The sequence below is a fragment of the Rattus rattus genome, chromosome X (assembly GCF_011064425.1).
Source record: "Rattus rattus isolate New Zealand chromosome X, Rrattus_CSIRO_v1, whole genome shotgun sequence".
NCBI classification, from domain to species: Eukaryota; Metazoa; Chordata; class Mammalia; order Rodentia; family Muridae; genus Rattus; species Rattus rattus.
The window spans coordinates 109047670-109074616 of record NC_046172.1 but is presented as its reverse complement, the minus strand read 5'-3'; the positions used below and the strand labels follow the sequence as shown (position 1 = coordinate 109074616).

The 26947-nt window shown below is 35.3% G+C and overlaps 1 protein-coding gene across 1 annotated transcript in view; it reads right to left on the bottom strand.

The window, feature by feature from the left end:
* Window positions 1-26947, bottom strand: part of Stag2 (stromal antigen 2) — a 123038-nt gene that overhangs the window by 37917 nt on the left and 58174 nt on the right. The window contains 15 exon segments of the mRNA XM_032890418.1: window positions 948-996; window positions 998-1037; window positions 1596-1611; window positions 1738-1800; window positions 1802-1855; window positions 3527-3638; window positions 4316-4423; window positions 8939-9018; window positions 9104-9202; window positions 9975-10098; window positions 11341-11414; window positions 12888-13039; window positions 14354-14558; window positions 15724-15800; window positions 19950-20046. Coding sequence (XP_032746309.1) covers window positions 948-996; window positions 998-1037; window positions 1596-1611; window positions 1738-1800; window positions 1802-1855; window positions 3527-3638; window positions 4316-4423; window positions 8939-9018; window positions 9104-9202; window positions 9975-10098; window positions 11341-11414; window positions 12888-13039; window positions 14354-14558; window positions 15724-15800; window positions 19950-20046 — 1350 coding nt within the window.

Genomic DNA, 26947 nt, shown 5'->3' with positions numbered 1-26947 from the left:
TCCAAGACAATTATTCAAGTCTCCCTTTGGATAGGGAGAGAAAGAGTTAATTAAGCACATAAATCTGTCCTTTGGAGCTTACATAACAATGACATTAAACAGTATTTTAACTTACTCCATGTTGTGGGACATGAGACAAAGATCATCAGTTCAGTACTCTATTTCTACCCGTAATTAGAAAAACAGAAATAAAACATAAAAATAAAACAAAACAAAATGAAGAAAAGAAAAAAAAAAAAGCAGAAATAGGGGCTAGGGGTGTAGCTCAGTGTAGAGCACTTGCCTAGCATGCACAATGCCCTGGGTTCATTCCACGGCACTGCAAAAAAGATGATTAAATAATTAAAAAATGAGTAACAAAAACAGAAATAGAACAAAATACACAGACTGTATCACATACTGGTTAAGTATTATTTCATGAAATTTTGTTACACATAGATACACATATATTTGCATGTCACAATATAAAAATGCATTTTGGTGGTTTACAAGCAAACATTTGAAATTCTATGAAATTGCCGGAATTTGTGAAATTCTCGATATTAAAATTTGAACCCTGAAAATAGGAATTACTTTACCATCATGCCATCATGAACCAACATCTGCTTCATTTTGAATTTCAAATTATAATAAAATATGAACTTATAAGAAATGCAAAATACACATATGTAGTACTCTACATGAACATAGTATATTTAGTCTTGAAGAGAGTGTCATTCACTGTCATCATATATATCAACAAAAAGATCTTCTGGAAAATCAAATTTCTCAAATTGCTACCACTTTAGAATTATTTATAAGATACGATGTGTATATACATATCTGTTGCATGTAAAAGTAAATAGAAATAGTAAAACTAAAAAATCAGTAAGTTTTTTCCACGGTCAAAATGGACTTAAAATTTCCCCCAAAATAGAAAATAATGTTCCAGAATAATAAAAGTTGGCGTGCCCTTTTTCCTGTCCTCTTCTCCCAGGTTAATGACATTCAGCTGCTTCTAATAGTACAAAGCATTATTTCAATCAAAGCACTCTTGTCTGTCTGTTAGCTAAAAAAAAAAATCAGAAAGAAGTTAACTAATTCTTTCCCCTTATATGCCTCTTGTAAATTATTATGTAAGTTTCTTCTGCTATGAACAAATGGACTGACCTCATAGAACAAGAAGATCCCAATTATTATCTGAGAAAGACTAGAATAAAGTTAAATTATCTTTCTAAACATCAGAATTTGATTAGTTTTTATATATATATATACACATGCATGCAAAGAAAGTATGGAACTTGACTGATATATACACAATATATATATAGGCATATGCTGCAGACCAGGCTAAAAGTATAAAACTTTGATAGCAATTAAATCTTTACATATCACAGAATATCCTTATGTATGATATAAGGAGAGGAGTATGTTTCAGGTTAGTGTTCGTTCTATGATGTACAAGGCTGGAGTTTGATTCCTGGACACGCCAATAACAATGGGAAAATTAACACTAATAAAAATGTATGGGCTGGAGAGGTGGCTCAGTGGTTAAGAGCACTGACCCTCATCCAGAGACCCGCAGTTCAATTCCCAGCAACAACATGGTGGCTCACAACCATCTGTAATACACTCTTCTAGTGTGTCTGAAAAATATGCATAAAAAAATAAATAAATAAATAAATTTTAAAAGAATTTATAGAATAAACAATCTATTCCAAAACAGGTATAAGCAAACACAATAAAGCACCTTACAACTTCCTCTCCACTCAGAGGCCACTCTAATAACAAGCCATTCACACATTCCCAGTCTTCAGTAGCTCATTGAAGCACAATCCCACATGCTATCCACAAGGTATGCTGCATGTTCATGTAACTAAAATTTAAAGAGAAAAAGCTCTTAGACAAATAGCACAGTAGCCTTAGGACAAAAGAACAAATGGTTTGTTGACACTATATTAATGTCTTTAAAAGAAATCTGGTTTGGGGGAGCAAAGAGATTTAAAGAGTAGAGAAATGCTGTATTTGCTGCATAAAGGTAAACATTGTTAGAGCATTACTGCCTCTTAACATATTAACATAAAATTATTTTATAAATAGATTAACGACATTGCTTATTATGAACTAATATCAGTTAACTTTCTTAATTCTTACACTATAATTTTAAAAGACAATATAGATTTCCAAACTGGTTGAAAGGTTGAGCTTCATCACGGAACTACAGATTTTGGAGACTATTATTCATTTCTCAACCTATAAAGATAAGCGTGTTTCATTAACACAGAGAGAATGTCCACAATAATTAAAAAATAGATTTATAAATGGAAAAATGAGCATGAGATTGAAGTTTTGACTGATACTTTTTTTAAACAATTCAACACATTTATATAATAAAAGACAAAAACAAATATATAATAAAAGACAAATATATAAAATCTATAAATAAAATTGAACTTTTATTTCATGAAATATTTAACAGACAGAATGCTAACTTCATGAAGACTAATGGAAATCAGCTTTTATATTAATGTTAACGTAAGACATGAAGCTAGGTGTTGTGGCTCACATGTATACATAATATTAGCACTTAGGCTAAAGCAGAGACAGACATGGTGGCACATAACTTTAATCCCAGCACTCTGGACGCAGAGGCAGAAGGAACTCTTAGACTGAGATCAGCCTGGTCTACAGAGTGAGTTCTAGAACACCAAGAAGAATACGAGTAGAAGCCTTGTCTCAAAATAATGGCGGAGGGGGATTGAGGGAAAGGCACATGGATTGGCACAAGATCATGGTGTGTTTGAGCTACATACTGAGTTCCATCCACACCAGCTTGGGATACAGTGTGAGATCCTGTCGCAAACAATAAGAAGCATTAGTTTTGATACCTTACAATGTTCTAAGTTGTTGTTTCACAGGGGTTGTCTCGGGTCTGGATGTGGGTCCAGAACAAGTGGAGCAAGAGCTACCTAAAGCTTTTACCTATAGAGAGATGTGCTCTTCTAGCCTGAGCTGCCTTGCCTGGCCCCTCAGTGGGAGAGGGAAGCACCCCTAGCCTCCACAGGAGACTTGAAGTGCCAGAGAAGGATAACCAGGAGGGGAAACTCCACCCACTCAAGAAAGGGTAGAAGGGGATGGGGGAAGGATTATAGGAAGTAATCCTTATAAAGTAAGTAAAAAAAACTCTTACCCACTTAGGAAAAATTGAGTAACTTAACCAAGATTATACAATCAGTATTGAGAGGAATATAGTTGATAATAATTGCCAAAATTGAACACCCATAAGGAAGGGAAGGAGGAGATGTTTGTCCAGAAACCGGAAAAGGGAATAACACTAAATGTATATAAGAAATACTCAAGTTAATAAAAAAAAAGTTAAAAAAATAATTGCCAAAATTATACCTAAATCACAATTGTTGAACACCTATCTTATAAAATTGGGAAGCACTTTTAAAAAGTGAAATGAATAGATTTCTGCTGTATTCAATATTTCATAATCTGTAAGATTGTAGATATCCATCATTTCAGTACCATAATATAAACTAACCTCACTTTCCAAGAAGAAAAACACCAAAGTCTTGACAAGATTGGCATTTGGACCTTGTCTTCCCCTTCTTTTCATTATTCCGTCCTCTTCTGGATCTCTACGGCTGAAGAGCCTATGGGAAAAAAAAACCAATGTGTGTTTGAAAACTGTATTTGTTAATCACAAAATTAACTGTATATTTATACTTAAGCATCTAACAAAAGAATAATGAAAAACTGGGTCGGTAAGCATGAAAATAACAAGCAAATAATTGATACCAAACTTCTCACTTCAATCTTCATATGCCTAAGTCCTTTGACTTCTCAAGTTTGTTACACCAACTTATACATTTTTTTAAATTCTTACATTTTTTCCATACAATTTCATGTAAGTAATATAATGGCTGACCAAAAATATTTATACACAAGTTAAAATCCATGTCTTTCTCTAAAATGTAACAATTATCATTGTTGTCTTAAGACAATGGCATGCTCCTAATGGATACTATGGTTGTTTTTCCTTAAGAAACAACAAAGGAGAAACTAAGATTGGATAGTAATTAATAGATAACTAGAGTGCTTACATGAAAGCAAGTAAATATCCTAAGTTACTAAACTGCCAAACAAATGTTTCAATAAAATCTTAATAAAGCTGTTAACCGAATTTGTTTAATAACATTAAACATGTTCTCTTTAAAAGTCAATATATAATATTTGCTGAATTATGTTCATGATCATGTATCAGAAGAACTTTATCTGAAATGTTAAATATCATCATAAAGCTAAAAGAATAACAGCGATATAAATTTACTTTTTGTAGAGAAATTCTCCAGCTGCAACTGCTACTGGCCGGTGAGCTGAATAAACCAGATGATAGACATTTTCACAGTCTTCTGCAGTTAGAACTTCTTCACTACTCCTGATAAGAAAGTAGCAGTAACACATTTTAGCAATATACGTCTATCAAAATCTTATGAACTTAACTTCGCAAATTTATGTTAAAAGTATTAGAATATATTTGATTTGAGTTAACCTTTTGGTAAAATTTTGCACCAACAAAAATGTTCAGTGTCTCAAAATCTGAGAGAACTGCTGTGATGCAAAATTAAGAATGAATAGAAGGTAGGCATACTAGGTCATTGCCTGCTGTCCTAGTACTTCGTATCCTCTAAGGCAGGAGGATCAGACTTTCAAGAACATCCTCAGCTGTAAATGAAGTCAGCCTGGGCTTATGAGCAGGGGAGAAAGAAAGGACAAAAGTGAGGGGCAAATGGGCAAAGCCAAACTGGGAGTGAATACAACAAGATTTAAATGGTTAAAAACTCACTCTCTCTCTCTCTCTCTCTCTCTCTCTCTCTCTCACACACACACACACACACACACACACACACACACCAAGCCTGTGTGTGTCACAATAAATGTGTGGCTGCCAGAGCTCAAACTACTGAGAGTCATTTCTCTCTTGTTTCTATTGCTGCACTGTATACTCAAGGCTAGCTGGCCTGTAAACTTCTGGATGATTTTCTTGTCTCTGTTTCCCATCTCACCATAGATGTGATATGTGGATGCATACTGCCACATGCAGCTGTGTATGTAAATTCTTAACACTGAAGTTGGGGTATAAGACTTATGCTTTTACCCATGGGCCAAACTCCTGGTCCATGATGTACTAAAGTTTTGTTAAGTTTTTTTCTTTCAAAAGAATGCAAATGAACATTACATCTTGGTAAGATTTTGTAAGTATATCTAAAACAACTACAATGTGGTACATTTTATATAAACAGAGGTAATAGAAGCTACTATAGTCAATGAGATAATCCAAATAAAATACTAATGATGGCTACTACTATTAGGTTGACTTAATATTTCTTCTACCAGTAGTTAAAAACTCTATCACAAAGAATATAAATAATATAGAGTGTGAGCATTTTCAATTCTGACAGATTTTGCCAAGATAAGCTTGAGTAATTTATGCTTGTTCTAGCTTGCTCTCTATTGCAGTAAAAACAAATACTGAGCAAAGCCAACTTAGGGAGGAAAGAGTTTACTGGCTCTTACAGCTTAGATCCATCAGAGAGGGAAGCTAAGGCAGGAACTAAATACATGAACCTGGAGAGAAACAGAAGCAGAGAGCACGATGGACGACGGCCCCTTACTGGTTCGCTTTCTCTGGCTTGTTCAGCTACTTCCCTTCTACAGTGTGTTATACAGGCAGGACCACCTTCCTAGGAATGGCAGTGTGCACAGTGCAGTAATCCCTGCTATATTAATAAGCAATTTTTAAAAGGCCACATATGCAATGCCAACTGACCAATCTGACAGATGCAATTTCTCAATTAAGAGTCCTTTTTCCCAGGTGACTATGGTTTGTGTCAAGTTGGCAAAAACCCAACCAATATAGACCAATTAATTCTCCTCCAACATTGCATATGGGCATAGAGTTGCATAAAATTGAACAAATAAACTATGCTACTTCCCAAGTGATGCTTAAAAAAAATGGGGGCCTCAGCCTGTGCATACTCTTTGGTTGGTGGCATAGTCTCTGGTAGCTTCAAGGGGTCTGGGCTAGTTGACACGATTGGTCTTGGAGAAGTTAGCTGTGAATATCTCATCTGTCTCAGTCAGATGCCTTGTTTGCTTAAAGAGCTGATCTATAATTTTCGGCTCGTTTCCTACTAAATTTCTGTACCTTCAATTAGTGTGTGGAAATTAGTGCCCTGGAGGCAAATACATGAATTGAACATAACTACATAACATACTAATCAAGCAGTACACTATGGAGTTATATTTTCAGTCCTCTTTCTACTTACAGACAGAATTGTAACCCTGTCTCTCTCAAAATCTCATGTACTAGAATTACAGGTCTGGACTACACCCAGATTATTGGGTTCATCCCTCCCTCAATAAACTTACTTCGTGGGCGTGCACATGCTCGTGACTAGCTGAAATTTTTGCAAAGAAAAGATACCTTATCCTACAGTAGAACTGTGTTTTACACACACACACACACACACACACACACACACACACACACACACACACACACACACACACACAGAGTTTATATTTTTATTTTGTTTATTCAAGCAACAGCACAATTTTAAAGTTATAATAGGGTACAAAATGTAAAATTCTATTATGATACTCTATATTTTTTTTAGAATTCTAGTGACTTATGCCTGCCCCTCCACACACACACAGGCAGAAACAAAAATGGAGGGTAATTAAAAGCCTCGCATATGCTAGGTTTGGCTCCAGCTGCATATGTAGCAGAGGATGGCTTTGTTGAGCACCAATAGGGGAGAAACCCTTGGTCCTGCAAGGCTCGATACCCAGTGTGTAGGGAATGTCAGGGCAGGAGGCAAGAAGGGGTGGGTGGCTGGGTAGAGGAACACCCTCATAGGAGAAGGGAGAGGGGGATGGGATAGGGGATTTATGGATGGGAAACAGGATAACATTTGAAATGTAAATTAAAAAATACAATAAAAAAACAAATAACTTTTTAATTAAATTTAAAAATACGAAGGAAAATAAATTAGTGTGGAGCTTTAAAGCAAAAAACAAAAACCAACCTATTAAGCAAGCATATAAACAAACAAAAAACTAATAAATGAACTCACTGCAAAAAAAAAAAAAAAAGTAGCAATTGAAGAGGAGGGCGACCCATAGGAGACCAGCAGTCTCCTTCTAATCCAGACCCTGAGACCTCTCAGACATTGAGCCATAATCAGCATAGAGAAACTGGTTGGGCCAACACATAAACAGCAGAGGACTGGCTGATCTGGCCTCAGTAGGAGAAGATGTGCATGCATAATCATTCAGAGACTTGAGGCTCCAAGAAGTGGAGGGGTTGGGGGGGGATCCCTTTGAAGACTGAGGGAAGGAAAAAAGGGATAAAGAATTGTGGGAAGAGCGCACCGAGAAGGGGGCAATGCCTCACTGTAAAAAAATAAATAAATAAAGGTAATAATTTTTAAGTGCACAGAATAATTTTTAAGTATCCCAACCTAATATATAAGTACTTGGTGAGTTAAAGGGCATGATAAATATTTCAAAAAGTAAAAGACTATCACTGGTGAAGAAGATGTGGATGAAGTGGAACACTACATACAATGTAGCTAGTACTCTAGAAACACTATGGCATTTCCCCAGAAAATTAAACACCGGGCTGAAAATATAGCCCAGATAATACGCTATATCGAAATTCATGTGAAGGGTACAAGGTTCAATTCCCAGCAGCCTCATCCCTAACACCTCCAAAATTTGCAGAGAATTACTATACCATTTAGCAATTTCTTTTCTGGGTATACCTAAAAGAACTGACAAAAGATCACATATACTGAAATAACTATGCTCATAGATGCATATTTTTCATAGCCAAAATTGAAAAGAGCCCATGGTTCTATCAACAGATGAATGGAAAACTGCAATATGCTATATGTATACAGTGAGACAGTATCCAACAAAACAGGAGAAGCAATTCTTGACACATGTTTGTGTGTGGCAAATCAAAGGACAAATATTATGGTTGTATTTCCACGAATATCAAAATTAGGCACATTCATTCAAATAGAAAAGACAAGTTTTGTGAGAATCTGGCAGGGAAAGGAGAAGGAACTACATATTTAATGAGTATAAATCTAATACATAATGATTTTAAAAAGTTCAAGAGATGAACACAGGTGACAGTTGCCTAACTATAAAAATGTCTATTGCCATTGAGCCTTATACTTAAAAGAGTTTTAAAAAGTGGAAAACATTTGTAGCACCACTATCACATATTGATACAGTATTATTAAATTCAGACTTATTTACCAGTAGTATAGAAGCATTAACATACTTCAGTAAATGTTCATACAATGTAACAAGGTATAATACATACCCCACCTCACTCCCTGCCCATTCACTGAAAAGTTTAACTTTATTTCTTTTTTTTTTTTTTTTTTTAACTTGAGTATTTCTTATATACATTTCGCGTGTTATTCCCTTTCCCGGTTTCCGGGCAAACATCCCCTCCCCCCTCCCCTTCTTTATGGGTTTAACTTTATTTCTACAGCATCAAGACCAGTTAAAAAGAAAAGGATGCCAATAAATTGGAAGAAATAAATTCTCAATTAATTTCAAATAACTCAAAAGTTCTTCTTCTCCTGTTTTCTGAAGTTTACATGAAGAAATTTCTAGCTGGGGTTGGGTTTGGAGTAGTTCACACCTGTAGTCTCAGTTAGAGACTAAAGTAGAAAATACGCCTAAACCCAAGAGTGCAAAACCACTCTGCGTAACATCATAAGACATCTACAGATGGATGGATAAAACTTCTACCCTAAGTGTTATGACTGAAGCTATTAAAATTTAGGCATAAATGTATGTGAATCAAGCATGCATTAATGTATGATCAAAATACCCGGACAGTAGTAATACAGAAATATATACTTACTGTAAAACAAGAGTGAGTAACTTTATTGCTTGTACTGCAACATCATATTCTTTGTCAAGGGTCATAGACACAATTCTATCCTGAGGGGGGAAAAAGTATTTTTTAAGAAAAACAAGAAAAGTATTTCAAACTAGAAATAATTTTAAAGACTTGATGAATACTAACCTTGAACCGACTGGTAAACAGTTCCAGTTTGGAGTTAAGCTCTTTGTTATAGTAAAGCCCTTGTAAAGCAGTAAGACACTTGAGTCTTACCTCACCTTGCTGGAAGAAGAGAGAATATATTCAAACCATGCATTTCCAAGCTCAAAACTTAAGTTTATATTTTCTACTTAAAAATGTAAATAGCATTTACTTAGAAACAGTATATTTGATAATAAAAAGTGTCAGTACAAATTTTTAAGATTGAGCAGTCACATGATTACTATTTCTGTAAGTTGATAGTATTTCTCAAAAATTTATCGGAACAAAACTACTGAAAGGTGGTGATAGATAGCATATTTCATTACATGCAAGTAAATTCTCCGAGGTTAATGAGTTAGCTTTAAATTGATAGTTTAAGAAAAAAATATGTATTAAGGTTCAGAAGCCCAATTTTAAAACGTAATTCGACTAAGATACATGTTTATTATTATTAAAAATAAAAGAGAAACTGAACGAACTGTTGGGCTGTGGGTAGAATATAAAGCAATGTCCCTGGCTTAAAGAACCAGGGGAATTCATGCTACTGACCAAGTTTTGAGAGAACAGATAGTAAAGAATAAAAAGAAGGGTTTCAAGAGATATGGCCAAAAGTACGTATACACAGGAATATCTATCTTTTTCTTTGAAGCAGGATATCTCTAAAGTCCTAGCAGTTCTGGGGCTGACTTTGTAACTCAGGCTGGCCTCAAACTCAGAGAAAACCTCCTGCCTCCACCTCCAGAGTGCTGTAATTTAAGACATGTACCATGATACCTAACTAAGATACTTATTATATATGAGACCTATGTACTTATCTAGATATAGAAGGGGGAATCAACAGGACGCATCTTACCTTATCATGCATAGTCCAACCAACATATTTTAAATAGCTGTCATTAAGGAAGGCATCACTATACATCTTCATCCAAATGCCAATCTCTTCAATGCATATAGCTCTGATTTCAGCTATTGCATCCCTAAGTGGAGAAAGGGTAAGTCATATACTCAGTGCTACTGTACGATTGGGCATATGGCCTATTGAAGAGATGCCATGTATCTCTCACCTAGTAGGAATACTTAAATTAAGCAAAATTGTTTCATTGCTTAGTTGGAACCTGTCTCATAAACAAAATCCTGCTTTCATCTTTTACACTAGACCAGTGATCTCAAACTTCCTAATGCTGCAACCATTTAATAAAAATGTTGTGGTGATCTCGCTGCTATGCCATACTTAGAATTTGCTACTCTTATGAATCATAATATGCAAGCATCTGTGTTTTCTGATGGTCTTAGGGGGACATCACTGAGTTGGTTATTCAACCCCAAAGGGGTCATAACTCCCGAGTTGAGAACCACTGCTCTGGACCTTATCCCAAATCTTTCCTTACAGCTGTGTTCAGAAGATAACAGGCAAACAAGCAAAGCAAGATAATAATCTTCCAAGTATAATGACTTTATCCCCATATCATTTAGGGCAGCTATGACTCCTTTTTTAAGACAATTTCATTATGATGTCCAGGCTGGGGGTCCAACACCTGGGCACAAGTGACCGTATTGCTTTCTACTCTTGAAAATGCAAGTCTATGTCACCCTATTTGGCTTTTTACTAAGCCATTTAAATTATCTTTTTTATTGTGGTAAGTCATACAAAGCAGAGGATAACGCAGAGAAGAATGTTTTGGGAAACCAGAATAATTGATGAACACAAATATGATAAGAGAATAAATTGAAAGAATAGTGGCAAAGAAACAAAACAGGAAGAATTAATATGGGAATAATATTTTAAAAAGCATCTAATGGATTCAGTAAGTACCAAGTAGAGGAAATGAGGCTGAATAAAAATGGTACTAATGTTTGCAAATATGTTATAAACTGTGATAAGATTACCCTTTTCATCTGCTAATTCAAAATAACAAAAAAAGCATCTTACTTTAATCTATCCAAATTTTCCCAGTGAAATTAAATAGAAGGGTCAGGAATCAGCAACACAAGATATCCAAAAGCAATTAAGAATTTTATACGCTAAATGAGTAAGAGTACTTTCCCTTGGCTGGACTATGACAACTCAGGCAGAGCATTAGCCTTTATTCAGATAGGAAACATCAATGTCAGAGCAGTAAAATGCATTTCTCAGACTTCCTCAAAATTTATCTTACTATAACCTCCATTGCAGCGTACTGCCTGTCTCAATCACTTTAAAAGAATCTGTCTTCCCTTACCTGTATCTATGTACAAACACTCCTTTAAATATTGCATTCATCATATTTTCTATTTCATCTTGATTTTCCTGAAGCTATAAAAAAGAACACATCATTTTTTGAATTGTAAAAAAATCACAAATCACAAGAACACTTAAAGTTTATAAGTAAAAATAAACATACATTTTCGCCAGTATGTAGAGACAACATAGTTTGGATAAAAGTAACCACAAAGAAAAAAAAAAGTAGAGTACCAAGTAAATAATATCCCTTGTTTCCTGAAATACATGACAACATCTAAAATTTAGCTGGTGAACTATTTTTTCTAATGCTTATTTATTTCCATTTAACAATAAACACATATTTCCAATTATAATGACTATTCACATAAAACCGCAAGAATTTTTCATTCATTCATATATATATATATATATATATATATATATATATATATATATATATATATAAAGAAATATTTGTCTTTGCTTTATTTTTTTCTTTATATTCCAAGACAGGGTTTCTCTGTGTAACCCCAGCTGTCCTGAAACTCCCTGTGTAGACCAGGCTAGCCTTGCACTCATGGATCTGCCCGCCTCTGCCTCGATTGCTGGTATTGAGGGTGTGAGCCATCGTCAGCACCCAGCTTGTCTTTCCTTTTCTTACTTTTATTGAGTCAATTTATTTGACTAATTCAGAAATAAAACTTTAGCTTCTATTTCCAACACACAGACACACAGACACACAGACAGACAGACAGACAGACACAAACACACACACACACACACCTCATGAGTTAGAAAAACATCAATAATACAGTGAAAACAAGTTACGAATATAGCATCGAAAGATTTTATCTGTTATACTGTTTACAATTAAAGCTAAAACTGAACTTTCTCATTTGAAAATGAATTCTATAAGCAGAAAACCATGTGTCACCTTCTAGAAAGAAATGAATGACTTAAAAATACAAAAAGAAAAAAAAAGCCTTTAGTCAAGCCACATGGTGGTGGCACACACCCTTTAATCACTGCTCTCAAGAGACAGAGGCACCCTGGTCAACTGATTAAGTGCCAGGACAGCCTAGGCTATTAAACAGACAAACCCTGATTTAAAAAAAAAAACATAAAGGCTTTAAGTCATTTTAAAAAGGGGATTGATAGTAACTAAAAAAATCTCATTTCATATCATCAAAAAGCTAAGGAAGCAAGGAAGGACTGTCAGCAATATGAATAATATTAAGGGTTAGAGAATTTTTCCAGACTCATCCAAAACATGTTCAAGCATAATACTCAATGGTAGCCTATACAGAACATGTGCTAGGTATTGTTGGCATGGATAGTTAATAAAACTTTAAGACAGGTACATAAACAATATGCAACTCTTCCTTGGGCGTGGAATACTGCAGCTCAGTGGTAAAGCACATACTTGGTATTCATAAGGTCCTAGATTCAATCTTACCACAAGCATACAAACAAACCCTTTTAAAACTTATCTGAGCCTAGAGAGCTATAATTGAAGAGCAGGTTGGTTGCACAATAGTAGTGTAAACACTTAATAGTACAGTTTACCTCTTTACGCTTTTGTAACAGGAGTTCTAGCCTTTCGTTGGCTCGTTTTCCAATCATTTTATTCCGTTCTGCCTCGTACTGTCTTTGTGTGTTATCCATATTAATGCTAAGATTCAGTGCCACATTTACCAAAGCAGTCATCAACTTCATAGCTAGGTTTTAAGGGAGAAAATGTTGAAATTAGTATAATAGATACAAAATTGTATTAACAAGATTAAATTAAAAGCAATTAAGTGAAGAACAGCTAATCTGCCTTTGACAAAATGAAAGCATATGGCTGCTATGAATGATGACAGTGCATAATGTATAGAGGGAGAAAACTGTCTAGCTAAATACTTATCATGATTGGGTTAGCTCGCAATCTCACAAACATCTGCCAAAATAAATGCTAAGGATATTGAAACTCAAAGACATTAAGAAAACTGGGTCCTTCGGCTGGAGAGATAGCTCGGCAGTAGAGAGCAGACTGTTCTTCCAGAGGACACAAGTTCAATCCTCAGCAACTGTATGACATCTTACAGCCATTTGTAACTCCAGTTCTAGGAAATCAAGTCTTTCCTGCGCGCCTCAAGCCAACAGGTACACACATGATGCACAAACATATATACATATAGAATGTTTCCTACAATGATTTCTAGAGCTTGTTATTAGTCTTCTAACTTAATTACAGTTTATGTCCATTTTACTATACATCTGTCTAAAGCAGGAAGATCAAATACAATTTTTAAGAGAACTTTGAGACAGGTCCTCACACTGTTGCCCAGGCTGGCCTCTAACTCCCGATAACCCTTCTACATAAGCCTCTTGAGCCCAAAGATTATAAACGCAAGCCACCATACCCAACTTTAATGGTCCCATATCAAATTCTTTAGGGTTAAAGTGTTACATAAGTATTCACTTTTAGTTTTCCTACACACACACAATGAAAAGGTAATTAACAAAGGCCTCTTTCATGAAAGGCCCACTAGAACCTTGTTACTGAACTTGGAACAGTCAGACTTCTTTTGGGTGGAATTTTGAACGCATTAATCATTACCTCAAAGATTTGGTTATTCTGTCCTATCTTTATTATACCTCAAACTACCTGCCATTGTGTGATATAACAAGGCAGAAGTATACCTCTATCCGTGGCTACTCCACTTTAAAGTTATTTAACAGCCCAAGAAAAGCACCCATTGATTCCTAATGGTTCAAAGTGAGCTGTGGAAAGCGATTATTAGCTTAGTGGTCACTATATTTAAAGAAAAACAGCAGCACTCAGGATGCAGAGGCAGAAGGTTGTTTGTGAGTTCGAGGCCAGCATGGTCTAGACAATGAATTGTCAGAACTGCACAGTAATGTGCTATCTCAAAAAATACTTAAAAGAAAAAGGAATTCATATTATAACTACTTATTTCCTCCTTTGATGGTAATTGTTCTTGCCTCTTACTAAAAGGAATGTCCAGAAAATATTTCAAAATACCAACCTGCCAGGGTGCTTGTATGTCGAAATGCTCTGACTTGGGAGTCAGACAATCCAGTAAGAAGTGAAATGACAGTGTCCATCATGTACTCATCATATATGATACTATATTGACATTGCCGTACTAATACACCAATGAACTCACAGAAGCTGGACTTGAACTTCTTCCACTGAGGACCAGCCATGGTTAGTGGGTAATCCCCACTATCCTAAAATAAAAATGTTTATACAGCAATTCATTTCAAGTTCATGACTTACTTCATTTGCTTTTAATAAGTCTAGACAAAAGCATGAAAATATTCTATCTTACCTTCTTTTCGAAAATAAATTCTTAAAGAAAGCAAAAGAGCATGCAAAGAGATGTGTGCCTCTTCGAACACTGCCCTTTGAACATGTTGGGTCTAGACTGAGTTAAATGCACACTTTTGCCACTGCACTACTGATGAATTAATTTGACTATACTGAAATATAGTTGTGAACAAATTGGTTGTCTTTGATTTTACTGTATTTCAATATGATTAATTCAAACCCTTGTTTTATTTTAGTAAGACTCTCACTTAAACATTTACTACTGAAAGGTTAAAAAATACCACTGCTCATAAATCCCTTACTGCTACTAAGGGACTGATTAATAGCACTTAGTGGCATCAAAACCATTTAACAACTCATCTGTCTCTTAGAATGATAGCTGAAAGCTTTTTCATTAGACAGAGTAAGAAAAAAATGAGCAAATAAAACAGGTGACACAAGACTTTCTACTTGAAAATTCAAGTTGTTTTTAGAAGGGTAAACTTCCTGGAGCTAGAATAAGACTATGAATAAAAGAAACACAAATTTGTGTCCTGAAGAAAATTTCACATTAATAAAGCTACTGATAAAAAAATTGCAGTGATATCATTGTGGTAATCAACTTCAACATATAATATTTTTTGTTCTTACAGTTGAATTATAAATGTTTCATGCAATAATATATATATTTCTTTATCAAAACTACCTAGTTCCTCAATTTGAACAAATATTCCTTTTCCAGTATTTCAGAATGGTTTATTCTCAATTATGGTCTCAGATTAACTACCATTACAGTTAACTTGGAATACGTATAAAATTTTAAAATGCTAGGCAATTTTCATAAATTGCTCAATTTTTGACACCAGATAATGCCTATCTAGCATCTTGAAATGACACTTTCAGAGCACTCTTATAACAAAACTTATATCCCTATTTACAGATTAATCTCATGCCATTGATACTAACATACCTAAGGTTGCATAGCTATCATTTAATTAATACCATAAATAATATCTACAATATTAGTAATTAAAAATATCAGAGCACTAAACCATGACTGACATATTAAAGCATTTAGAATGTTACCTCGTCGAATTCTTCTGTCATTTTTCGAATTATCTCAGAGTTCTGCATATGTCTAAACATCTCTGCTGTGACGACTCCTGAAATTTCCAAGTATCAGAAGTTAATATATGAAGTAATATAAGGTAATGAAAAGAACAGAGAATGTAAAATATCATATCTAATAAGTCTACATTCACAATAAAAGCATACTTCTTAACCTCACACTGCTAACAGGCATGGTTCTTCTAAACATTATCTTTTACTACCCATGTAACTTTACTCATACTATGATATGCTATGATACAACTGTCTCTATGTATTCATAGAGACTAGGATACCACAATTTTGGGGTACTGACTTAAAATTGTGTCATCGCTGGATATAGTCAAAATCTATACATAGCATCCTATCTTTTAGATTATTTCTACTGTTTAACAGTGTTAAAGCTATGGTTGTTGGGCTGGAGAGACAGCTCAGTGGTCTGATTGCTCTTCCAGAGGTTCTGAGTTCAAATCCCAGCAACCACATGGTGGCTCACAACCATCTGTAATATACATTAGATAAATAAAATTTTTTTAAAAAAGCTATGGTTGTTACAGTGTATCATTGTTTGGACAGTAAGAACAAGAAAAACACCTGCAACTATTTGGTATAAGCACTTTTGAAATGTTTTAAATATCCAGATATGACACCTGGCATCTATAAAAGGATAATTGTATGTGTTTTGCCTCTTTACAGTAGACAATCAAAGGTAACATTTGAAAAGTTGAGGATAAAGGTGAAGACCAGGAAAAGTAGCAGGCACTGCTCACTTTACCATGCTCCTTTAGAAAACAATACTACGCACAAAACAACTATATACTGACATCCTCTATTCAGACTAGAGATAAGTATCAGGAGCAAGTTAAAGGTCCAATAAGCTAGTGGATATTAAAAATTTGGAAAGCATCTTCAAGAAAAGGGTCCCACTGTCAAGTTCTGGAGTGTAACTAGGAGCACTGACGCCAATAATCCTGTGGATAAAAAGTGCTACTTACCAACAACAAAGCAACTAACCCATTCCTGACACTGGCTTTTTCTTTCTTAGCCTGGGTAGTCTTGTGTTGTTCAGTAGAGACTCTGTTGACCCTCTGTAAAGTATCTCCATTTGAACTCTTTGTATGTACATGGGTGAGAGCATGTGAGCCTCCTCCTTCCCTCCCTCTCCCATTGTATGTGCGTATGTGTGTATAGTCAAATTCAGAAGATTTCCACAATTATTTTTTCCTAAAGCCTTTAGTGTTATTTATTTATTCCTCCATGATTTCCCTCCATTATCCTGCCCTCCCCTTCCTGACCCGATTTAACCTGCTTTTTTCCCCAGTATTTCCTTCTAATCTTTTATAGCATTATGGACTGACCCGGAAGATTCATCCCTATTGGCTAGTTTTCAGAGTGCTACAAGGTACTAGGTGTGCTATGATGGGAGAAACTACTCATCAATCCCACCCTCCAGAAGAGGAAAGCAGTAACTGACACAGTTATCAGACAAAGTTCTGAAGAGTGCGCTAGTCATAGACCTCCCTTAGCAATAACTGACACCATTATCAGACAAAGTACTGAAGACTGCACTAGTCATAGACCTCCCTTAGCAGAGAAGCATTCTGCTAAGTGGACACAGTATTGAAGTAATTCTGAATTACTTCTCCTCATACCCACAGATTAATTATTTGGGGATGGTGATCAAAACACAGCCTACCAGCCAAGGTACAGAAAATGAGTAAGAGAGCACAGAATTCTCAGCCCTGAAATGAATATATATACTGATCTCCCTCCTCCTCCCAAGATTTGGTTGACATTGTGGTAGATGGGATAGAAAGCATGGAAGAAACAGAGGTGACAAGTAAGTAAAGCAAACACTGTTTCTGGACATGGCAGAGCGGCTGCACATATGCACTCAGTGATTGAGACAGCGTGCACAAAACCTGGGAAGCGGAAGCGTGCTTTTCTCTAAGAGTGCAGGCCCTAGTAAGCTGACCATGTTCCAAGAGAAAGCCACAGATCCAAGAATATTTTGACAGCACAACTTAGATTTGGTGAATTTCAAAAGAAGTGGATAAGAAGGGATAGTAAGTTGGGTGGGTAGAGAAAAGAGGATGGATATGGGAGGAACTGGAGGATGTAAGTATGACCAAAACACAAAGATCTGATAAAATAGTTAAAATCAATGAAATAAATTTTATGCCTTAAAATTTGAAAGGCAGAAGGAAAGAAAGTAGAACACAGTAAATTCCCTGACGAATAGTTAATGCCAATCCCCATTTCCTAAGATCCTCCCCTCCTCACATACAACATATAGCCAGAAAAGCATCAAAGGGCAAGAAATATACATGCCAGTAACTCTGGGCCCTGAATTCTGAGCAATCGGTAAGTCACCATCAGAACACTAGGCCTTTGCCTACAGTCAGAAGATGTACAAGACAGGAAGTGAAAGTGCTAAAAACTGGTAAACAGTGACAGGTGACTAGGAAAGAGAAAATAAGCAAAAACCTGGGCTGGCCCCAATAGTAACAACAGAGCAGCCTGGAGTACCTTTCAGTACAGCCAATGATCCCTAACTGAACGAACAACTACAGAGGCAATCAATCATATTACAGTAAAATGAGAAATACATGTAGAGCCTAAGGCTGCAATAACAAGTAAACTAAATGACAGAGAAACTTCTAACGCATTTACAAATGAATCCTATCAAAATAATTTTATCTGTTAAAGAATGAATTATTATAATATGGAAACTGCATACTTATAAAACAAATACTACATCAATACCCAAATCGACATGAGAAAGTTTTCAATGCATCAAAATGTTAGAAATCTGGTTTCCAGAAAGTATACAAATGTGCATTGATGAAGTCCTTAATCATCGTAAAACAAAGCAACACCAGACAAAGGATGAATATAATAAAGGAGGAACACTCTGAACTTAAACTGGACGAGAACAGGCTACGTCAAGGAGACTAGGCAGCTCTCTCCACTTGTTAAGACATGACTTTACATTTCTCAAGACTGTTCTTGTGTGAACCTAGTCCATGGTAATTGGGAATCAGAGATAAGAACATTTGAGCAAAGTGGAATGCCAATCTGAACAGCATTATGAGACTTCATCTCAAAAAACTTTTTTATTCTTAAAATTAAACAAGTCAATGACAACATGAAGAATATAGGCTTGAGAGTTAACATTTTAATCATTACAACTAAGATTTAATACGTAGACCACATGGAATATTTTAATCAACCACAAATGTCAGTGTTACTTGCTTCTCAATTAAAATTATTATATTTTTAAAGAGATCTTGTACAATTTAAAGTAACTCATTTCTTACATTTTTCCCACATTTAAAGGACTCGTTTTTTTTTTTTATGACATCTTAATTATATCTTAAGCCCATCTTTCCCTCCAATCTTCACAGTGCTGGTGATAGTCTCATTAAAAATCTAACCGGGAAAGGAAATTAACATTTGAAATGTAAATAAGAAATACCCAATTTAATAAAAATGGAAAAAAGAAAAAATCTAATAGCCCTAAAAGTACAAAATTATTTCTACCTAGGTACCTGTGATAATGTGTCAGAGACAAAGGAGGAAGCAGAAGCTGCCCATGATCTTGACTAATTCATTTATTGATCCAAATGAGACTATGTATGAGATAACAATTTACATAATTCTGTTGTATTGCTAAAAATCTGTCCTAAAGAGTTTTGTCCTAGGTAAAAAAAAAAAATGTGTATTTTGTAATTTCCCCACTCCTATTTGAAAATATTTCAAAATATTTTTAGACTAAGTAAAAATATCATACAATTTGAAGCCTACACTAAAGGGCAATTTGACTACAGACAGCTATTCATGAGCTTTAACCCCTGTACTATATTACTCAATATCATAACATCTGAAACTATCTCATTATTTACCTTCCCCTTTCCATTCCATCTCTTTATCCTAAAACAGATGCAAAAAAATAGGAAATCTAATAAAATACCATAAACATTATAAATTGCTAAGTTTTTAGATAAATTTCACAGTGAATATACCTTTGTTAACATACTTTCTCCCTTACTTTGTTCTTTGCTTTTCTCCTTATACATTTTGCACAGATATAATGTAAATAATTCACTACCTTGACATTATTTTTCATGAGAAGGGATAACATTTCTTGAAGAAGTGGCTATTTGAGAACTCATGATTCTAAAGTAAATAATAATATACTTTACCTTTGCAGCCTGAACACTGAATAAAAAAGTTGATAAGGTCAAGAAGTGCTATATCTCGGTCATGCTTGTATGATTCTATCCAATCATCTACCACCGACTAGAACAGAAGAAAAAAATCATTTTTAAGGGTTGTCTAAGAAACAATTAATTCTAATGAAAGTTATGAAATGTAGTACCACATTAATACAGATATTCATATTTTTAAATTGAAAGCTTGATCTTAATTCTAAAGAACTAAATTCAATAAATAACTCTCTTGATAACACAAAACAATCATCTACCCTCTATTCATTCTTTTTTTTTTTCCCCGGAGCTGGGGACCGAACCCAGGGCCTTGCGCTTGGTAGGCAAGCGCTCTACCACTGAGCTAAATCCCCAACCCCTCATTCATTATTTTAAAAGAAAACTGGGACAATGAGCTAATTCGGCAGGTAATGGTCCTTAGTGCCCAGTTTGAAGACATAAGTTCAATCCCTAAGACCCAAATAATACTAAAGAGAAAAGAGTCCCAGCCCCCACAAGTTATAAAATGACTGTCACAGGAAAGACATAACATACACACATGTGCAAACACACCCATACATACACAAACTTTTAAACAAAAATTTATAAGACAACAAACTATATTAAAGCACTCTATTCTATAGTCTATAATTATGTCTTGGATACATTAATAATATTCTACAAAGTATATCACCCACATATTTTACATAATAATATTCCTTTTCACAAGTATTTTACGTTTTTATCATGACAAGTACATACTTGTGTGGATACAGATGTGTAAACAAACAAACATTTTTAACCATCTAAACATTTGCCAGGCAGTGGTGCACAGCTTCAATCACAGCACCTGACAGTCAAAGACAGGCAGGTCTCAATGAGTTTGAGGCCAACCTGGTCTACAGAGTGCTTTCTAGGATAGCCAAGGGTTACAGAGAAACCCTGCCTCGAACCACCCTCCCCCCAAAAATTCTAAAAATTTAATTTTTATGAAGTGTATTTGTTTCTCTGTGATATTAATAGTATCCTAGGAAATATATCATCCTTCAGTTTTCTGTATGACAAACTAAATACCTGGGAGCGGCATTCAGGGTAGTATAGCCAAAGACAATGGAAGGAGGCTTTAGCTAGCTTCTGCCTATGGTTTGTGTGTAGCTAACAGCTTTGGACAACTGCCTCACAAAATAACCTTGCTCGAGTATTTTAGAAAGTAAAAGAAAATCCACAGAAAGGGAGAAATGGTTTAAAATCACTTATCTGACAAGGTATTTGTACATAAAATACGTAAAAAAACCTTTACTACTAAGTACTTTTTTTAAAGGCAGGATAAAGCCTGGAGAAGTGGCTCAGAGGTTAAACTGCTCTTGCAGAGGATCTGGGTTTGGTTCCTAGCACCCACAGTTATCTGTAACACCAACTACAGCTCCAGAAGATCCAATGTCCTTTTCTAACCTTAGAAAGGACTATGTGTGTGCAGAGCTAGGGGACAGCCTTAGGTGTGTCACCATCGGGAATGTTGTCTATTCCTCTGAAGTAGTGGTGCACTTACATGCAGACAAAAGACAGATAACAGATGACAGAGAGAGAGAGAGAGAGAGAGAGAGAGAGAGAGAGAGAGAGAGAGAACACTAATCATACATAGCTCTCTGTAAAGGCAATTAAAAAACAAACAATGAACACATGAAAAGATATTTAATACAGAGGAAAGAAAATAGCACTTCGTGCCTACTAAAATGATTATAATTTTTAAAACTACAGTAGCAAGCATTGGCAAAGCTATGAAAAGATGAAACACTAAAATACTACTACCGGGAATATAAAATGGTAGTCACTTTAGAAAATTATTTTAGCAACTCCAAAAAAGTTAAATATAGAGTAAGCATATGACACTGCAAATTGACACTCAGGTCTATATTACTCAGAAGAAATTAAAGCATACATCTAAGCAAACACTTGCACAGCCTTCACAATAGAAGTTGTGACAACCTGAATGTATACGAACGTAAGAATGTCTAACAAAACACTGAGTGTTCAGATCAACCAAAGGAATAGTCACAATATATGTCATGACATGAAGAAACCTTATAGAGTTATGCTAAATAACAGAAAATACTCAGAAAGAACCTTAGGCCCTATGATTCCATTTATATAAACTCCCCAGAACAAGTGAAGATATACAAAGTACATTAGTGGTAGCCTATATCTGGGAAAGGACAAAATTATTCCTATAACTTACTGGGATATAAACTTTCTGTCTGGTAGACTGAAAATGCTCAAACACTATATTATAATGAAAGCTTTACAATTCTGTATACATCTAAAAACCACTGAAATTAAACCTTAAAGATTCTTCTTACTTCTATAATTTGGATCAGGAATGTTCACTTCCCGTGCAAAAGTTCATGTGTTAAATGGTAAAGGCCTAGTCCTCAACTTAGCAGAGAGGGTAGAAGCATTAATTAACATTTGGGGACCTAAAGGGAGCCTCAGGCAGTTAGAGGCATATCTGCAAAGGAAATTAGGTAAGACCAGTATCTTCCTCAAACTTGACTGCTAGAGATAACAGTTTATCACATGTTGTCGCCAACATGACATAACATATGACCCTAGCCCCAAGAAGAGGAGGGATGACAAGTAAGCGCAGACCAAAAACTTTGAAAATTCCTTCAAATTAACTTTCTTTCCTCTTTTATGTTAATCATTTCAGGTATTTATTGCAGTAATGGGCCTATATTTAAGTCGTTTTCAATGTAACAGCTTATATATTAAGCAATACAATTAAAATATTTTTCCAGGATGATTAAATTAATGAAAGAAAGAATACATTATACAACTATGATCGTTTAAAAGTGTGGTTCTGGAAGACAAGGTGTGTGTATGGTGGTGGTGGTGGGGGTGTCCTGTGTCTCATTTCCTTAAACAGACTTGTAAGAATGTGTCCAAATTAGGTCATAGGAATCCACATGGCTGAACTGCTTTCTTGAATTGCTAGGAGGTAGGACTCTACTTAAGGCTCCAAATAGACAATATACTGTAAAAAGCCCGAGTCACATGCAAAGGTTATTTATAGATATAAAGTTGTGGCTGTCTTCAGACTCTGAGTTACCACAGACTATGTCCCATGACATAGTAAAGATTTAGGACAACTGTGTTAATAACATTCAATAAGTACTAACAAAAGTAACAGAGCAACATCTTTCCTACATATTCTGCCTGAATCCTAAGTGTTGCTATGGGTGAGTAGCATATTATTAGCAAGAATGTTATATTAAACAATATAAATTTTAAAAATGTCTAAAGACATCACCATTAGAGCAATAAAAAGTAATTCTAAAAATGAACTACAACTACAATAGAGCATAAAGGCTTTTTTAATTAAAAAAAAAATGGAAAAAAATATACTTCCTTGCAAAATGTCCCTGTGGCTGAGAACAAAGATCTCAGCATAGTTCCTCTAGGGGCTAAGATTCTAAGTGTGTGTCATCACAAATAGCTAAATTGTCTAATCAAATAACACATAAGAATTCACTCAGAACTGTGTATGGAGGCATAAGCCTATAAATACCAGGACTCAGGTGGCTCAAGAAAGATAGGCACTAATTCAATGCCAGCCAAGCTGCGTGTTTTGTCTCTCATAAATGAAAAAAGAGAAATCAGAATCAGATACAAACACATTACAATAATATGATATTGTAATGTGCTAATGAAATGTTAAGAGTACGGTAAGAATAAAAGTTACATAAAAAAGTGGATGTCAGTACCGAAGAATGCTTTTCAGAGGCTGAGGAGATGGAACAAAGGTTTTAGAATATATACTGCTCTTACAAAAATATCTGAGTTTAGTTCCTAACATATATCAAGGAGACTGCAGCTACCTATTACTCAAGTTCCAAAGGGTACTCAAATGCACGTACCCCCACAGAAATACATGCTCACATATAATTTAAAATAAGGTTTCTAAAGAATATTTTTTTATTTAGTCAGTCCTATTTGTTTTGGAATAAAATCATTCCAAGCATCTAGAGAACATAAAGGCCTGAGAACAGAGCACATACTGTGGCTGAAAAATAGAAAGTATGTCATAAGGAAATCTGGGCTGGAACTTTTGGGTAAGGAAAAGCTCAGTTTCTAAAAAGCAGATTTCCTTGATCAAATCTGGCCTTAGGAAAGGAACACAAGAGGAAATACATATTATGACCCAGAGGTGAACAAGAGCTTCAGGGCAATCCCTGGGGAGATAACGAGAAATGTCCTGGAGCAGTCAGAAATGAGTTCTGGTCAGGTTTTTAGTTTTGCTTTTTAGTAATCTTTTTCTTTCTCAGTGCTAGAGGCCAAACCCAGGTCCCTGTGCAAGTTAGGCTAGTCTGAAAACACTTGATAACCTAAAATAATCATCAACAAAAGCCCACAAGACTTAGAGGAAAATAGAAGCAGCATCTACTCTGCTGTACCTATAAGCTGAAATTTCTGACAATTTGTATCATTTCAACACTGCATGTTCTGCTGGGACCCGAGCACCAACCAGTGTGATAATATTAGAAAAATTCCACAGGACATTAGAAGACAATTAGACTATATAAAGCCCTCACAAATGGGATTCACATTCTTATGGACTAGAACCCAGAGAGCTGTCTTGCAAGAGACACATGCAAGGAAGCTGGCCCTATCTATGAACTACAAAGAAGGCCCTACAATCTACCATTACCATGTTCTCAGAATTTCTAGTTTTAACTGAGAAATCATTTTCTGCTGTTTATATGCTATCTAGTATTATTCTGTAGCAATACAAAAGAACTAAAAATACTAATAATAACAAAATTAAAGATATCAAACAAAAGGCTGGAGTTGTGGCTCAGTCAATGGTAGAGCACGTGCTTTAGCATGTACCCAGGGACTGATTTCCAGCACTGACCAAAAAGAAAACAGTAAATCTCTCAGTGTCTGTCTTCCCCCAGTGTGTGTGTGTGTGTGTGTGTGTGTGTGTGTGTGTGTGTGTTTGTGCACGCGTGCACGCACACTCGCGCAAATATGCACATTAATGTTTTTGGTTGATATAGAACAAGTATTATGGAAAAAATAACAAAAGAAGAAAATATTGAAATGGAATACAATACAGCTGAGAATAATATGTCCCATTTAATAAAACTAATGCAAGAGGAAATCTTAACGGGTAAGTACTTTTAAACTATAGAGTAAGTAAATAAAACAGTATATACACGCCAAGGTGACACACAACTCATCCTAATACAGCGAAGTCAAATGTGTACTCATGTTGTAGTTAACCATCAAAACTTGTCAGCACTAAATGTAACTATATTAAAGTGCAGAAGATGAATTACAGTGAGTTCATCTGATATATTCTATGAAACTGCTAAAGGCACAAGTGGCTACATATTTTTATTTTGCATATGAAACTACTGGATACATTTCATATTTTCTATCTTAATTACAAAGTCAAATATTTACAGCATTATATAAGCAAATTGTGCATTTAAATTAATAACATAAAGCCTAGATAACTACTCCTCAGATAACTACCTTTGTATGTGAAGTTAATTCCCTATAACATTAAGTTCATTCTATATTCCAGGAATAATGTGATGGTATATATAGTTCTATATTCCTTGCTTAGGCTCTGGTAGAAGGGTTGCTTGAGCCTAAAATTTCCTTACCATCTTGAGTAAAACAGAGGCCCCATCTCAGATAAACAACAAAAAGACAGTATATATCCTTGAGTATTTACTAAGATTTACAACCCTTAAGTAGATAGTAGTATTATGTCACTCCACCAAAAATTCCATCTATGGTGTTTCTGATGAAAGTTGGCCCATAGGCTCCTATACTTGTGTGCTTGGTCTTCACTTAGTGGAACTCCTTAGAAAAGTATTATGAGGTGTGGCCTTGTCAGAGGAGGTATGTATGGGAAGTGAGTTTTAAATTTTCAGTTAAATCTTAACTATCACTTCAGTGCCATGTCTGCTTGCCTGCTACCATTCTCCAAGCCACGGTAATGAACCATGAGTCCTAAATTAATTTTTAAAAATTACCTCAGTGATGGTTTTCTTGTCACAGCAATAGAAATGTAACTAAGATATCAACCATATTCTATCTATTTTAATTATTTTTTGTTTTATTTTATGTGTGTATATCTGAGGGTCTGCATGTGAATGATGAAGATATAATGATACCAGGTCAGAAAAGAACTTCAGATCCCCTGACACTGAAGCTACAGACATTTGTAAATCATCATGTGGGTGCTAAGAATTGAACCCATGTCCTCTGTGTGGTGTTTTGAATAAGAATGGCTCTCATAAGCCCATAGATTTGAATGCTTGGCTCATAGGAAATGGTTTATCTTTGTTGCAGGAAGTGAGTCACTGGTGGGCTTTGTGATGTCATGTGCTCAAGCCAGATTTAGTGTCTCTCACGTCCTGATGCCTTTATCAAGATGTAGAGCTCTCTGGTAGCATGTCTGCCTTAGTGCTGCCATGCTCCCTTACATGAGGATGATGGCCTAAACCTCTGAAACTGTAAGCAACACCCAATTAAATGCTTTCTTTTACAAGAGTTGTTGCAAATCAAAGTGTCTCTTTCACGGATAGAAAAACTGACTAAGACACTCAGAAGAATATAAGTGCCCTTAACCACTGAACATCTCTTAAGACTTCATTTGTAAATGGCAGCTATATAAACAGCAGGAATATGAATTTTCATAATCAAGCATAATATCAACTTTTTAATCAATTAATTTCTTGTCTTATGTTATTAAAACTTACAAAAAACAATAGAAACTAACTCAAGACACAGGGTCGAGCTGAAGTTGTGGTTGAGTGGTAGAGGATTTATACAAGACCTTGAGTTCAAGCACAAAGAAAACACACATATGCAAATACAAAGACCTAACGGCCTAGTAGAGTGGTTAGAATACTTGCCTAGACTAGAAAGGACTCTGGGTTGGAGGCCTAGCAACCCCCAATAAAAGGTATTATAAATAC